The sequence below is a fragment of the Phaethon aethereus genome (assembly GCF_964289735.1).
Source record: "Phaethon aethereus genome assembly, chromosome: 5".
Lineage (NCBI taxonomy): Eukaryota > Metazoa > Chordata > Aves > Phaethontiformes > Phaethontidae > Phaethon > Phaethon aethereus.
The window spans coordinates 35222953-35238201 of NC_138579.1; the positions used below are offsets into that span (position 1 = coordinate 35222953).

The window sequence follows — 15249 nt, forward strand, 5'->3', positions numbered from 1 at the left end:
CAGTTGGTAGGCGACTGTAAAGAAAATTACCACTGTGTGTGTGTCTGTAGTTCAGTTTTAGACATGCTGAAGCATAAATTCACTGGCTATACAAACACAAAGCTAAGAACTGTAATAAAACGTGTGCATAAAATGGGGATTTTGCTGTCACATTTGATTCAGTTGCTATTGCCTTGTTCAGTTTTACTGTTAAGTTAAACTCTGTTTGGAAGCAAAAATGTTCAGCCCTTTTCAGCCATTTTTACTGCGGGCAAGTTTGGTGGAGGTGACAGGCATTGCCTTACACTGCATGAGTAGGAAGCCCACCCTGTCACACTTACCTCTGCCAGAAAGTTGCTTTACCTGTAAAAATAGTCCGCTGAGAATTTTACACCTTCACTTACCATTAGATTTGCTCTGTGCCTTACAAACTGCAGTATCCACATTGAGTTCACCTCTTTAGGTGGGTCAGGGATGAGGAGATGGTCACCTGGTCCCAGGAACATTTTACAAGCTATGAACATTACAACCAGAACCCTAAGAGGAATCCAGAAATTAATTAAAAAAACACAATGGTGTGTGTGTGGCATGGATATTGCTTACAGATAACAAGATATTTTTTCCTTGAAAACTAGGACAGGGAACTAGTGATGGAGCTATTACTCAGATTTCTAGGTTTGGTGGCTGTTTACATTTCTTTCTACATATCTTTGGTTGTTCACTTTGCTCTAGGCTTGAGGATTAGGCAAGAGTAACCTGGATAACACTGAACCAGAAGAGCTTGAGGTTGTGTGTATGTGTTGTAAAAACAAAAAAGAGAAATTAGAAAAGTTGTATATACTTCTTCAATTGGAAAAATTTGCTTGTCTTTATGTATTTATCTTCCAAGCCTAGAGAACCTTTGCAATTTGAAGATGCTACCTTTGATGAAAATCAGACAGTTCATGATTATTTATGAAAACTAAATTATTAAGCTATGTCTGTGGGCAAATAAACAATGGTTCAGATTCATACTGCTCATTTGAAAATTAGATTCCTTTTAATCTTACCTTTTTTTAAACTCTATCTTCCTGCATTCTGAATAACATTCTGGTATCTCATTTCATAAATGTCCATCATCTTATGTAGGCATTTGTCTTTGTTCCTCAGGTAAGGAAAAAACATTCGGGTCCGAGTTTAATTCTGTTAGCAGTGGTGATATCTTTTGCAAATTGCTTGAGAGAGAGTTTTGTATCATGTACTGAATTTAGATGTGTGTAAGATTTTATCACTGTGTCAAGTCCCTGGCTATCGTAAACACCGTGTCTTATAACCTGTTTGTTAGACTTACCACGTGGGATTTTAAAATCCTTCAAAGCGTTTTGGTCCCACTGCCCTCACTGGAAGTTTATTCTAGCATTGGTCTCCCTGATGGGTTGGAGGAGGACAATTATACCTCTTCTCAGCCTTTGCTCTCCTAGGCTGGAAAAGCCGAACTCATCTAATCTTCCTATGAGCAACTGTTCATTTCCCTGGACATTGTAGTAGCCTTGCTCCATGTCTGGCTATTGTATGTCTGTCTTGAATGACCTGTCTACAGTTTTCAGATGAGAGCTAAGCAAGTCTTTAAGGGAATACAGTATTTCTAGATTTTTACTGAAAATCTCTCTCCCAGCATTTCATAGGATTATTTTGCCCTTTCCTGAGCTGCATCACTTTGTATCCCTTTACTGATCAACTGTTACACAGATTGATCCTTCTTCCTGTGGCAAAGCAAAGGGAAATAGCGTTTCTTTATTGCAGGCTGTACGTCTATAAGTAGGTTTGAAAAGAACTGTAGCAATATTTTAGGCATGTTAGTTAAATTGTAGATCATGTACAGAAGTCAGAATAGTTATCTGCAGTAAAAAAGTGGGTAACTTGAACACTGGCTAAAAAATGTTTGGTTTAGTTTCTGGATCTTTAATATTTAAGACAACAAACATTCTAAGATTGGTCATGGCTGCCAGACAGTGGTATCAACAAGGCAAAAGTTTTCCTTTACTGTCACCACATCTGCTCTTTTATTAAGTTTTGTTTATTATGTATTTACACAATAGCAATCCAAATACAGTATCTGGCTTGGGTTTGTTTTGTTTTTTAAAAAGTGAAATACAGTTTGGGTTCCTCTAACGTAAATATTAGATGATATCCCAACTCCTGCAGTATATAAGCAAGGTACTGTGCAAATGCACAATTGTCCTTAAATGCCCATGGAAAAGTTTACAAATCTATCAGGTTTTATCCATCCTTTTTTATAGTCACGGGACAAACTTTTGTGCAAAGTAAACCAGCGTAAAACCAATGAGCTTATTTTACCCACAACGATGACATGTTACTGCCTATATTACCTCACAGCATGTCACAAGACGTTGTTACGTGCTACTCAGTTATATTTCATTTATTCCAGACACTCATCAAGCCACTTCAGTATAAGTATATGAAAAAAATTAAAAATCACCACAAAGCTCTTTAAAGTCAGATTTCCATAAATTTGCACAGTACTAAATATTGGCAGTGTTAAGCAAATGAGAGCAAATAAGTACGTTAAAGTGGAAACATTACTTAAGCAAATAGAAGCTGTTCTATACTGTTCTGTACCATTTCTATCATATTGTATGTGGTCTGGCTTGATTTTTTTTTAATTAAAGGATGGTTCAAAAGTGTCTGTAGGTAATCAAGAAATTATAAATTAATTTTTAATTCTTACTTTGGCTGGTTCAGCTGGAATTATAGCTCACTTAATCTCCTGAATTTACGATTTTGCTGTTGCCATAGTGAAATCAGGTAGAGCAGGCAAAGCTGTACTCTTTCTTCTCTTTGAACTTAACTAAAAATAATGCTTAATCTACTGGTATGGCTTTAGAAATAGCTTTCAAAAATGTTAATGTGGATTTAGCAGTTGTGGAGGAGAGATACTCCGGTCTGTAAGCAGAAGTCCTATTTACCTTCAGCAAAAATAGAATACCTTTATGGAGAGTGCAGCTTTTCCTTTACCTAGTGCATCCTAGTGTTTTAGGCCTAGGGAGGCTTGAGGAAAAAAATGTGTATGCCCATGTCCATTTATACATCTCGCTGTCAGATACTTTTGAGGGGAGGAGGAGTATAGGCCAGCTGGGTTTTTTGACTGGGTAGCTGGTTTTTGTAACCAGGACAGAAATAACGCGCTTTTTCAAGTGATAATCTGTCAGTTTGCATCTCAGTAGCCTGATGGAAATAACGTTGCCATCAGAAGTATTCCACATAGCAAAGACTTGGTGCTGCAAAGCTCCAAATCCCATTGCTGATTCCTCTCGTTCTTCAGGAAGACGCTGCCAGATTTGCTGAGCGTATTTGTATTGGCGTGTAGTAATACGTAATATCTAGCTAAGGTGTGCCTAGCCTGCTGTGCGCAGGCCTACCTCTAAGTCAATTCAGTTATTTAAAACTATGTGTAAAAGTTATCTCGAGTGTAGATATACTAATTTATAAAAAACTTGATGCCTCAAAGGTAAGAGACTTTAAAATCTTTGGCAAAAGTCAGGGGCTGCTATGGAGAGATCCTAGAGGTAGAAGGAAATAATTCAAATTGCATAAATGTTCACTGAGTGTTTAATTTAATGAGCTGCAGTTGCTCTTCCTTCTCCCTTCTTGCTTATTTATTGACTCTACTTTCCTTTTTTTTTTTTTTCCTTTTGTGTTTGGTTCTTTTTTGTTTGTTTGTTTTTTTTTTTTTGCTTTCCAGCTAACAACAGTCCAGCTTGACCAGACAGGAAAACCCCCCTCTTGCGAGAGTGCTATAAACTGAGGGGACTGACAGGAAAAATATCTTAAGTATCTTTTATTGTCTATATTGGGCTTCCATTACTCAGTTCAAGTTGAAGGTGTCATTCCCATCTTCAGCATATTCAGTGATCTGTGCTTAGGTTGGAGCAGATGGAAACCTTATGTCAGCGCCTCTCCTTAAGCCGCATAATGGCTGTTCGTGACAAGTGGCTTTGTGTGAGAGACAGCTTTCTCGGGAGGTTCATGTAAAAGCACAGCAACCATGGAATTCAGGAGCCATTTTTAACCTCTGTCCTTCATTACATTTTGAATGTATGGCATGCTTTGGCATTGCAATCACATACAGAGAGAGAACGCCAGAAAACAGGCACTTTAAAAAGTAAATAAGAAACCAAAAACTCTTTGCAGTTTTTGGCTGACAAGGGAGACGGAAAGGCAGCTGTCCGCGACAGATCCTGATCCTATCGCTTAATGTACTTACTCTGAGCTTTTAGGCAATGTAAGAACCAAAAAACAAGAAGGTATCTGTGCTCAGGTGGAAGTTAGCCAAGTCTCAGAAAGGTTGGTAAAACTGGTTGGTGTTAGGCTGTTCATGATGTTTCAAGCTGCTTACGTGCAAGCTTAATTTATCTTTGGAGGGAAAAGCTGTATTTCATTATTTTTCGTCTTGTTGTTGCTTTTTTCCTATTAGTTTTGCTTTTGTCTCAAAGGGAGCAGGACTGAATAGGACTAGCAGCTCAATAACTTATATTTCTTCTATTTCATTTAAAAAAAGGTTGCTGGTTCTATCTTTGATGCCCTTAGAAGACTGTCAAGCAACAATGTTCCTTTATAAAATACACTGCGTATAAAATAAAACTGAGTAAGAGGAACAGTTAAGGCGAAAAGATTGTTCAGTACTAGAAGTTTTATGCTTAATGGACTTTTTTCTTCTTTTGTGTTTTATTGAAGTGTCAAAAATATTTAACAGTTATGGTTACCAGATACCTAAACCAGCAAAAACTGAGAAGAATATTTGTATCACACATAATGTTAATATTGCAATGTTTTGCATGGGTTTTATTAATGCCTTACCCACTGATGATGTTAGACTCCCATTTCCAATACGGCAGTTTTTATGGTGTCTTCCCGTTGAATAGTACAGGTGTGTATGTTATACTGACCTTTGGAAAAAAAAAAAACTATAGACTATAGTCACTCTTAGTTTTGAATTTGTCTAAAAGGATTTTGCTATAAACACAGAGGCCTTGTGGCTATTGGGATAATAACCTTCATGCCATCTTTGGGAACAACTAACATATAAATACCATACATAGAGTAAGTGACTTGACAGAAGATCAATCTAGCAATTGCATGGCAAAGATTAAAAAAAAACAACCCACAGGAATACAGAGTCCAACTTGTCTTCCACTATTTTCAACATTTTCTTTTATGAGGGAAAATATTCATACTAATGTGATTTCATCATATTGCAGACTTCTGGCTCAGTTCTCATCAGACATGCATTATAATATGTCGCTGGCTATCTTGACTAATCTGCTATTGCTTTTAAACCTTCACAAGTGATAGCATTTTCTTCTGAGTCTTCCTCTCCTTCCTTCTAGGCTCCCTTACATAGCAATGTACATTTGTATATCTTCCTTTTGAAGAGAATTCCGTACCTTAACTGTGAGCCCAGAAAGGTTCAGTGCATAGTAGGCAAAGCAAGTTGAAATGAAACTGTTTCTAGTGTTGGTATATACACTAAGAAAAAAAATAACTTGTAAATAAATCTAAATAGCGTTATGAATTTTTTGGAAGGTGCGTGCACTAGGGCTGTGTTTGGCTGATAGATACAAATAAAGGGAGGGGGTATAAAGTGAAGGAGACAGAAGGCAAAAGGCTGTTCCTTGTGGAAAAGGAAGGTAGATTTCTTTACACATCCCCAGTTATGCACTTATTTGATCTAATAATGATTAGATCTACCAATTGCCTTGACAGTCTCTAGTCGCCACCTAAAACGTGTGATATGTTCTTGTAGTCTTCTGAGAGGCTGGATATTTTGCAAGTGGTACAAAGACTACTTGCCAAATAACAACTAAAAATTAAGTTACTTTCAAATACGAAGTGGGGCAGGGCCATCTTGGATTGTACAGATATTGGGTGTATGTATCAATTGGGAGGCACGCTGAAGAGCCTCAGGCATTAGACCTAAGTGATAGATTCGTAATGAAAAGAGTGAACGCCAGGCACAATTACAGCTTGCCAACAGATTCCAAAGACAGCAACAATATTCCAGGTCAGAGGAGGTCTTTGTTTTCCTTCTGGGTGGGCATCAGGTGCCACGGTAATGGGCAGCAGACACAATACTTTTTTTTTTTCATCTGTTCCCTGCTTAATATGGATGGGTGACTTACACTTTAAGAGACGGTAAATTTAAGTACAGCATCACACATAAAATATTTCTACCTGTCAATTATGCACAATAGTGTGTTTGGCAGTTAACTGCTAAGCAACATTGTGTGAAGATACTCAGTGTGATTTACTATCCAGTCTTGGACTGATTCTCTGATCTGGGAAGTTGGAAGCCCAAACGAGCTGTCCTCCATTTGTTAATTCATCTGTTACATTGTTTGTTTTATTGTATATTTGTGTATAAGGATTCGGAGATACAGAATTGTCTAATAATTCATTCACAATGTCTTGAGGTAGCTTTAATGCTGGCCTCAAGATTTACACTCAGCAAATGCTAAACGCACAGATACACAGTGCATTTATTCATCAACATTTTTGCTATCGAAAGTTGCTGAACAACTTTTCCAATTAGTTTGGTTCTGCTTCACAATAATTATTAAAGAAAAATCAATTGCTGTGAGAGCAGCTCTGCCTCCTCTGTGAAATGCACTTTTGGCATATCCCGTCACTCCGGCAAGCGCTGTCACCACATAAACAGCTGCACAGAAGGAAAGGATCGCTGCAAACGGTGAGGCACTCGCCGATTATTCAGATATCATCTTGCACTGGCCTTAGGATGGCCTGTTACTTCCAGCCCTAAAAATAAACAACTATTAATCACCTAATGGCAACATGAGTTGACCAGCACTTATGGCTGCCTGGACCTCAATCGAACTGTGCTCAAAAGCTTTTCTCATGTTTTCTGTCACCCAGGATAAGAGGTAGTTTCCAGCCAAGCATTCCTTTGGGAGGACTGCTGCGAGTTTAACAAAATGTTTGAAATAACCTCAGCAACTTCTCTCAGCACTGATCCACAGCTTCAAACATGCAGAGTCAAACAATAGTGGCCTTGCAGCGACAAGCAAGCCACCACCTTTTCTCCCTGCCTTTTTAAAGGACAGCAGCATTCTTGCCGTATCTTAACTGGTAAATACAAGTAGCACAACTTAAAAGAGAAGTAGCATAGCTTTAGTAAACTGGTCATCAAATTGCCTGTTGCAGGGTGGAAGGGTATTGCTGCTTTGAACCAAGAACACGTTAATACACATGTAGAGGTGGAGTAAAACAATGTGCTAAAGCTGAATTATAAAAGACAAACATGTAGCTGGAACAGATCATATAGAATATTAGACTCTGTCCATCAGAAAGGAATTTATGAAACTTCTGAAAAAGTAGAATAGAAAGCTGTCTTACATAGTGCATTTCAGATCACGATTCTTTGATTGAGCTTCTGTTGCTTAGCTATGCCCATCATCCAGGGTGTCTGAAGTCACTTTGTCCCATATTGAGATGGTTAAGTGATGGTTACCTTACACACAGCCACTTTGAGAGATAAGCATCTGAAATACTATTAATAAACAAAAAAATAATATGTTTCAATAGAATTTAGGACATGAACCAACAAAACTTCAGAATTCAAAGTTCACTCAAGGCTCTCTTGTCTTAATGACAAGCTGTCTTGAGCCAGTATGCGTTTTCTTTCTCACTCGCTGCTTCAGTCTTCACTTAGAAAGCCTTCATCCTTGTAAATCAGTGTAACCTTAATGTTATGTAATCATAGCTTTTAAAAGTTAATTTCCATGAGAACTATATCTCTAAAAAACCCTAACTTGTCATTGAGGATTATAAAAATCCTTTATTTGCCTGGAGAACGGTACTCAGATCTGAATGAATAAGTGTGAATAATGTGTTTCGACAGTTTGTTTATTAAAAATGTATTATGCAGCTAAAAGTTACATTGTATTTATAATATTTTAATGACAGTGACTTGCACAGTTTTTGGTGCATTCTAGTAATATGCATTTTAAAATCGTGCTATGCAAAATTGTAAAATATTTTAAACAGTCTCTTATAGCCACATAAATATCACTTGATTTGTTTTTATTTCACCAAGTGCCAAAAGCAATTAAATCATATTATAAGCCTGATGAAATGCTGCTATTTGATTGATGCCTAAACAGTCTCATTGCAGAGATAAAAAGACAGCTAGCATAAAAAAAAGCTTGTCAAGATTTAATCATATCCAAGAGAGGTGTGACTATAGAGACAGAGGCCTGGTATTACTTTCCGTCCACCTTTTTTTCATCTGACAGCTCCAACTTCCACATCAGCTGCATATAACATCAATATCTGCCATTCATGGAAATGCCTACCTTTCTCAGCCCAAAAGAAATTCCCACTTTTGAGTCAAAACCTCCTTGGAAATGGGAGTCTCATAGAATATTAATAGCTTTTGATTTTCTTCCTTGTCTTCAGTAAAAATAAGACTTCCCCCAACTACCATGGTAACATCAAAGCTTAAAGCAGATTAGGTTTTACTTGCTTAATTTTACCTTAAGCAGCATAAACTGGATTCTTGAGACATAATATGCTGCTAACTTCTGTGTGTGAGGCTTGATATAGTGCTTGCTAGTGCCATGGACAAGTTTCCTATTACATTTAGAAGTAAGTGATCAGAACTTGTTAAACTTTTTCTTGAGCCACGTTTGCAAGCAAATATATTTTTGTGCAGTTGCTACTGCAGGAAGACTGTATTAAGTACTTTAAGGGAGTTGGGCCCAAAAATAATGTAGCCTTCTGAGTTACATGTTAAGGATCAGATTTTTAAAGCAAAAAATACCATTCAGTTCCTTGATTTTACTGAATATTGGAATTTTTTTCTTTCTTTCAAACAGATTTGGTGAAGTCAAGGAAATAAGGTGCTGTGTAATGCCTTGAAGGCATCTCTAATTTAAATCTGTGTGTGTGTGGCACTGGATAACAAAAGTGTGTGGAGGATTTAAAATTGACAGGGATAATAAAACCCCAGTTATCTTTAAATTGCATTCAGGGTTTTTAAAATGCATTGTCTTTATGCACAACTACCTTTATTTGATTTTAAAACTATGTCTAAATGAACAGTAGCAGAAATACCTTGTTATAAACTATTTTGAACAAGGCTTGTGGTAGCTGTTTAAATGGAAAATTTCTTGCTAATCACGTCAGTTTCTGAGCAGTGGCTATTAAATGTTTGCCAAGATATATAACGCTGTGTCATCAGCAGTAGTAAATTGGTCTAGACGTAAGGAAGTTGGCTGACTGATGCCAATTGACCTTACTTGAAAATGTGGTCTGCAGTTGTTGCCTACTAGCCTAGCTCTGCCAATATCTAAATTCCCTCCACTGACATAAATGAGACTTCTACAAGTACACTAAAATAAAGTTATGAGGCCTTAAACAGTAAACTTCTTAGATATTATAGCAGGATTTAATTATTAAATTTCAGAGTTTATTACTATGACAAGTAAAACCAGTTTACTCGCAACTGTGATTCTCAAGAACCATGTTAAATTGACTTAGAATGTAATAATCTATTTGTGAATTTTTGTAATTCCCTTTTCCCAGGAAATAAGTAGTGATGTGCAAGTGGTAATGCTCTAATTTGCTTGATATTTAAGAAGAAAAACAAGGAAACAAAGCCAGCTTTTTAGCTGGCACTGTTGAAGATCTGACATTAAAAAGCAAGGGACTGGTATGCAGTCCTTCAAAGACACATTCAGATGTGACCTTCATAATTAAAATCACCAGCCAGGTAGGCTATTATGCATTCATATAACATAAATACTCATCTGAATGCTCAATAAAATATTTGCTTCAATACATGCATATTAGAAATAATAATTCATATGTCAGCATTTCATTATGAGAGTCTTTTGGCATTAAAATTATTTACATTATGCTGAGATGCATACAACCCATCTGTAACAAACAGACTAAGAATAAATAAAGTGAACATTTATTTTAAAACAATTGCAAGATGTTTTACATTTCTGCTCAGTATCGAGCAGTGTGTTGAAAATGCATTTTTCATAAAACCACATGCAAGGCTTTTTGATGGTGAAAAAATCCACTCGCAACAGCCACATGTCTAGGCAAACGCTTAGAAGCTAGTATGGACCCCACACAGACATTCCAGAAGAAAAGACATTACTAGAAAGTAGTTTCTCTTGAAGTGAAGTAGAATATGTGTGAGCCTACTAGGCCACTTTGATAAATAAATAAAAGTCTTTTTTCTTTTCTAGCACAAAACTGGTTCAACTGGAGGGCAAGTTAAACCCAGATTCACATTTTACTTAGTTTTTTCTTTCCCTTTTATCTCTTAAGTGATCCCTTGGCATATACGAAGATGCAATTTGGTTTTTTTAAGAAAAAGAGCCATTTGGCTTTCGGTTATCTGAATTTTACCTTCCTGGCTGTTCAGCATATCTCTGTGAAACTCCTTTCCAAGGACAAAGCCCAGTGTCCCAGGATTATTGATGTACAAATCCATACTCCTTTAACTATGGGTTTCTTTCAAAATTGGTGTCATTAAACCAGTGTGAAAGATCCTCTGAACACTTAGTGCAAAGCTGACTTATGTAGAGTAGTATGATCGGACATAAGTTTTATCTAAAGCACTGTTGAGCCTGTAACTATATGTAACTATACTCAAACTATATTTTACTATCTCCAGCATCTATCTCAAATCCTTCAGTTGATTCTTTGAAAGACATCGCTGGCTGCCCTTAGTACTTAGACTAAATTTAGTCTTCTGTATCAAGCCCAAATTAGGCCTAAACTAATCTGTGGGTTTTTGTAATCCTGCTCTCTTCTTGCCATGCCATGGGGTCATAAGCCTGTCTACCTCCTTTTTGGCACTTCTGGCACTCTGACCCCGCACTAAAGTGCAGCTAGGTTGGCTTTGGCTGTCTTGTTGTCACAACTTCTAATGTCAAAACTAGACAGTGACTAAACCAGGATTTCTGTAATGATAACTGCATATTTATTGGTTGTTTTTTAAGTAAACTGATGCAACCTGTGTGGACAATTTTCACTTGCTGTGTTTATTATATTCTGAAGGAAGCTTGCCTCTATATTTCCGGTTTATTCTATTTTTAGTGCGTGGAATTAACCAAACCTTGGTTACTTGGATTTCTTTTCAGCTTTAAAAAGAAACTCCATATAAAAGTAAAGTTCTAAAAGTAATAGTTTCACTGGAATAGGTAAAACTACAGTTTTGTATAACTTTTGGCCACGTTCCTTCACACCTAAGCTTTTCAGGGTAAGGACTAAAGACGGCAGCAAAAATACAAATTTTTAGGGATTTGTACAATTTTTTCTGAGCTAGAACAAAATCCATAGGAGTCCATAGTTTGTTACATTCTAAGCTTGATTTTCATTTTAAGCTTAAACTTTCTCCAGTGTGTCTTTCGTATGAAATAGGATAATGTGGCCTATATTGCCTACTGTATCTATATAGTTTTAGAACCATTCGGTACACTGAAAGTTTTTTTTCTGCTCCTCAGAGCTATTAAATGAGTCCCCTTTCCATAGCAATACCAAGTAAGCATTCTGTCATTTTAGTTTAGTCTTCTGTGTAAGCCAGGGCAAGTCACTAACTTGTGAAATGTTGCAATTGTTGCAGAAATAAATTTGTAGCTTTACTTTGTAATTCACAGCATTAAGATTCCTTCTTCGTGGTGTCATATCTGCACTCTGGAAGGACTCAAATTAGAAAGGATAGTTCTTACTTCTAAGTTACACTTCCCTACCTCATCCCCTTACACAAAAAGGTTAAGTGTCTTTTCAAATTAAGGCAGCAGTAATTAACCAGTGGCATTGTTTGTGATTTGCCAACTCTGGGCGTTAATGAGAAAGAAATTAGCACTTAGCAGCAGGAGTTCCTGATAGTCAGTGGCAAATGCTTAATGTGCCAACAAGTTAATTTTGGTCTTAAGTACTGCACTTAAGTGTTTTTAAACAAAAGTATGGTATGTCTTTGATGTGATCGTACATATGGGCTGTGTGAAACAGAGCTATAACAGAAGGAATGACACAATATAGTGGAAGAAAGTGTGACCTAGGCAGCACAGGGCAGATAAGTTTTGCTATAATAACACAGTCAAAAGCAGGATTGATGGATGTTTTCATGCTAAAGATGTACTTGCTCCTGCAATTAACACTATGCAGATGTTCTTGTATATAAATGTTATCATCAAATTTGGCATTCCTGAACAAAAAATCTTTAAGCACAAAATAGCCCTGAAAATTGTGCTTGTGCTGTGATGATTTGCTAGCAAGACACAAATTGGCCTTTTGAGGAGTCTCAAAATATTAGTTCTATTAAAAATTACAATTTTAAAAAATAACTTAACAAATGAGTTAAGCACAGTGCCCCATGCGTTATGGGGGATGCAGACTGCCACACAGAGCAAAACGAGCCCTTCAGAACTTGGGCTGAGCAGCTGCTCATTAGCATCAAGATTTTACCTGGCACACACGCTCGTAATGAGTAAGGACTTGTGTACATTTCATAGCTTCTGCCTTGCAGAAAATAGCCCATGAGAAATGCAAGGTCTGCTCCTTATCTTCTGGGGATTTTTGCTTTTAAAATAACTTGGGTTAGTACATAAGTACATCCCCACCCGATTATCGCTTTTCTGTGTTTGGTTGATGTGGGAACAGATACATAGTCTGTGAAATAACAAAAGTAGGACCATCCTGCATGAGCAAATCAGTGCCTCGCGCCGGAGGCAGTGAGCATCGGTCCTCGGCTTCGCTTGCCATTGCTCCTCGCTCCTGCTAGGTTAGCTGGCCTCCGCGGCACACTGAGGTCGTACACATCCTGGCCCCACGTGAACTTAAGCAAAGGAGAATGGAGAAAAGTCCTGAGGCACAGCAGAGGCTGAAGTTTTTGGCCAGCCAGAGAAAACTTAGGAACTGGGTGTAGGCAGCATCGGCCTTCCATATGAGCCATTTTTTAGTCTGTGCTTTACTCAGTGCTGAACAGGTTTGAATACGTTAGCTGGTATAGCTGGATTTGTCAGGGTTTTAACCTTTCCACTTTCAAATACCATGTTGCAGTTGCAAAAAGCACATTTGCCAATCTTGCCGCAGCTATCCTGAGGGGTAATTTGCTTTGCCACTAAACTGCGGCCGCTTCTAGGTTGAAGAGTAGTAGCCATAAACCGAAATGTTACAGCGCTACGTAGCAGTTTTGGGCAAAAGACTACCGTATCTGATTGAAACTGCAGGAGGAAGCCACAGGGTTTTATTCTTCCTTTGATGCCTGTTCCATTACATGAGCACATCAAATAGAGTTTTCCCTTCTTTGTGCCCTTGTTGGAATGAAACCACCCTAATGAAGCCGGTCTGGTGCAACACACAGGCTTGAGTGCTTGTATTGTCTGCTAAGTGGACATACAGGTTACCGTGCAGCCCCCCAACACATTTTTGTTTTAATTAAACATTAACAAAAATTGGCTACCATATTGGTTGAATCCTGAGCACAGCTCTGCATATAAACCATTACATGACATTCTATTGAACTTTTTCTTGTACAGACGGTATCTAACAGCTCATCCTGCACTGTTGTTTTTGGCAAGTTCACTACAGCATATAATAAATCAAGGAAAGAAAAAGCTTTTTGGCCTAATGTTGTACAGACTGCTGTAATGTTAGACTACAGAAAGCAGTTCTGTTTTTAGACATCCTTTTACTAACCCAACATTCATAATTTATGATTTCACTGTAAAATTCCTGCAACACTACACCAAAAGTAGTGCTGCCCTTTAATTAAGTGCTCTCAGTAGGAAAAACGTGAAACTGATGTGCAAAACATATCGCAGTACTCAGTGATTGATAGTGATTACTTCTTTATGAACCCAGCCTGAAGGTCTGAACTTCCTGATGGGTAAAATAGTCCATGGGGCTACTTCCTGAGATTGCCTAGTGGGGATCAGTCAGAGTTAGCAATATCTGAGGAATTCCTGAGGCACATTTCAGAGACATGACAGCAGAAACTTTCTATTTCTTTCTGAATTGTGCTCAATTACCTGAATGATAGCTCATTGTAGAGATTATATTTTAAGGATTTGTTGTTATCTTCTTGGTATTATAATTTGCATGAACTGGGATTTGTATTTTTAATGCCTGCATGCCCAAATCTGAAAAAGCAGAATGCGTGGCAAGAGAGACTTCTATATGTATCGAAGTTGCTAAATGTTATTTAATATTTAAGGCCTAGGTCTGTTTTTTACTGATACGTGTAGAGTATTCAAAGGAAGAAACAAAACTCTGATGAGGATTGTTTGAGTCTCTAAATAGCATTTGTATTCATGGAATCTGGTATTAATGCCATATACCAATTCAACATTGATTAAAATATGAAAATTAAAGGAAGGTCAAATACTCTCTCCAGTTTTGCAGTGAATTACCAGGTCTACTTGTGGTGGACTCACAGAGGTGGGAAACTGCAGTTCTCCTAACACAATCATCACATAAGTTCATTTTCCTTTTTGCTTGATAGATTTGGCCCTGGATTAGTCATCTACTGGTATGGATTTATTGAAGAGCTGGACTGCCATCGTGAACGTGGTATCCTGCTAAAGGACTGCTTTCCTACTGACATTGTGACTCTGCGACACAGCATGGCTCAACGCTGATGTTGGGAGGAAGAGGTAAATCCGGAAGCAATTTTACTTTCCTGCGGTGTAAACTAATGGCTGCATCTGCCCTGAACTTCAGCTGAACTCCCGCTGCCCGCCCTTATGCTACTGCCTCTTTACACAAACATATCAAGAGTTTCTGTTTTGCTTCAGACCTCCGTTGTGATCAGCCAAAAAAGACAGACACAGCCCACTCATTATCAGCATTTCTGTCTCTGTCAAACAGCTAGTTTCTAGATACTCGTAATCTTTCCTCCTTCCGGATGGCTTCTTCTAGGATTCTAAACAAAGACAAAAATGCAGAGGCTGAAAGGTGCAACTCTCGGTTCTTATCCCCATTACAGAGTCACCTTTAAAAATAAGTGGCTCTCTTATGGTTTCACACACAAGTTTATTCAATGCTAGTGAGCTGACTGAAACACCTACGCTGGTGTGGAAAATTGGTAAAAACTGTTATTCTGGGGCTTAAAACAATATAATGCATAGTTCATAAAGCCCAAGTGGTAAGACAGGATCATAAAATTTCAGGCTGTTTGCAGTAAATACCCAGATTTTGAGAGAGTAATTGGTACGTGGGTTTCATCACTAT

The 15249-nt window shown here is 37.8% G+C and overlaps 1 protein-coding gene across 3 annotated transcripts in view; it reads left to right on the forward strand.

Moving 5' to 3' along the window:
• Positions 1-14892, forward strand: part of CDIN1 (CDAN1 interacting nuclease 1) — a 125710-nt gene extending 110818 nt beyond the window's left edge. For all 3 annotated transcript variants that reach the window (XM_082000883.1, XM_082000884.1, XM_082000885.1), the window contains one exon: positions 14522-14892. In XM_082000883.1, coding sequence (XP_081857009.1) covers positions 14522-14657 — 136 coding nt within the window. In that variant the 3' untranslated portion in view covers positions 14658-14892. The remainder of the gene's footprint in view (positions 1-14521) is intronic.
• The last annotated feature ends 357 nt before the right edge of the window (positions 14893-15249 follow it).